Source organism: Lottia gigantea (assembly GCF_000327385.1).
Source record: "Lottia gigantea unplaced genomic scaffold LOTGIsca_99, whole genome shotgun sequence".
Taxonomy (NCBI): Eukaryota; Metazoa; Mollusca; class Gastropoda; family Lottiidae; genus Lottia; species Lottia gigantea.
In genome coordinates this window covers 584,680-585,199 of record NW_008711185.1, presented here as the reverse complement: position 1 = coordinate 585,199, position 520 = coordinate 584,680, and the positions used below count along the sequence as shown (strand labels likewise).

Sequence of the window (520 nt, the reverse complement as noted above, 5' to 3'; positions counted from 1 at the left end):
TATTCTTATCAATTTCAAGCTCAATTTCAGCTTTATGTATCACTTTTATACTTCTGAGATTTTCCCTTACAAGTTAACATTAGGTCAAATGAAAGTTCAGACAGTCCTTTTATTCAGGCCAGTTATTCATTCCTCAGAAATTTATTACTGACAATGTCAGACATGATAAATCTTTTTCAGACATTTATTTTTCAAATTTGAGAAACATTGCCGGGCTATGTCCCTCTAAATATAAAACAATCAAAAGATTAAGATCCTAGATAAAAGCAAATAAAAGGAAATCTATGATGGTGATTGAATTCTTTTGCCTGGTGGAGTCCATTTTAAACAACTCTGATCAATTCCTCTTTCTGTTGTTTTCTTGGCTTTTCTTTCTAAATAATCATCAAACACTTCCTATGTAAATAAAGAAGAAAGTGTAAAGCTTACTAAAAGAATAAATAAAATATCGTGCAGGTCTAGTAATAGGATCAATGAACAAGTTTTAAAGTGGTTTTCTAAATTTTTTATATGTATCGGG

The 520-nt window shown here is 29.8% G+C and overlaps 1 protein-coding gene across 1 annotated transcript in view; it reads right to left on the bottom strand.

Moving 5' to 3' along the window:
• Positions 1-282: 282 nt before the first annotated feature.
• Positions 283-520, bottom strand: part of LOTGIDRAFT_135618 (hypothetical protein) — a gene marked incomplete at both ends in the record, with an annotated part of 14,985 nt that continues 14,747 nt past the window's right edge. The window contains one exon of the mRNA XM_009069145.1: positions 283-396. Within this exon, the coding sequence (XP_009067393.1) occupies positions 283-396 (114 nt within the window). The remainder of the gene's footprint in view (positions 397-520) is intronic.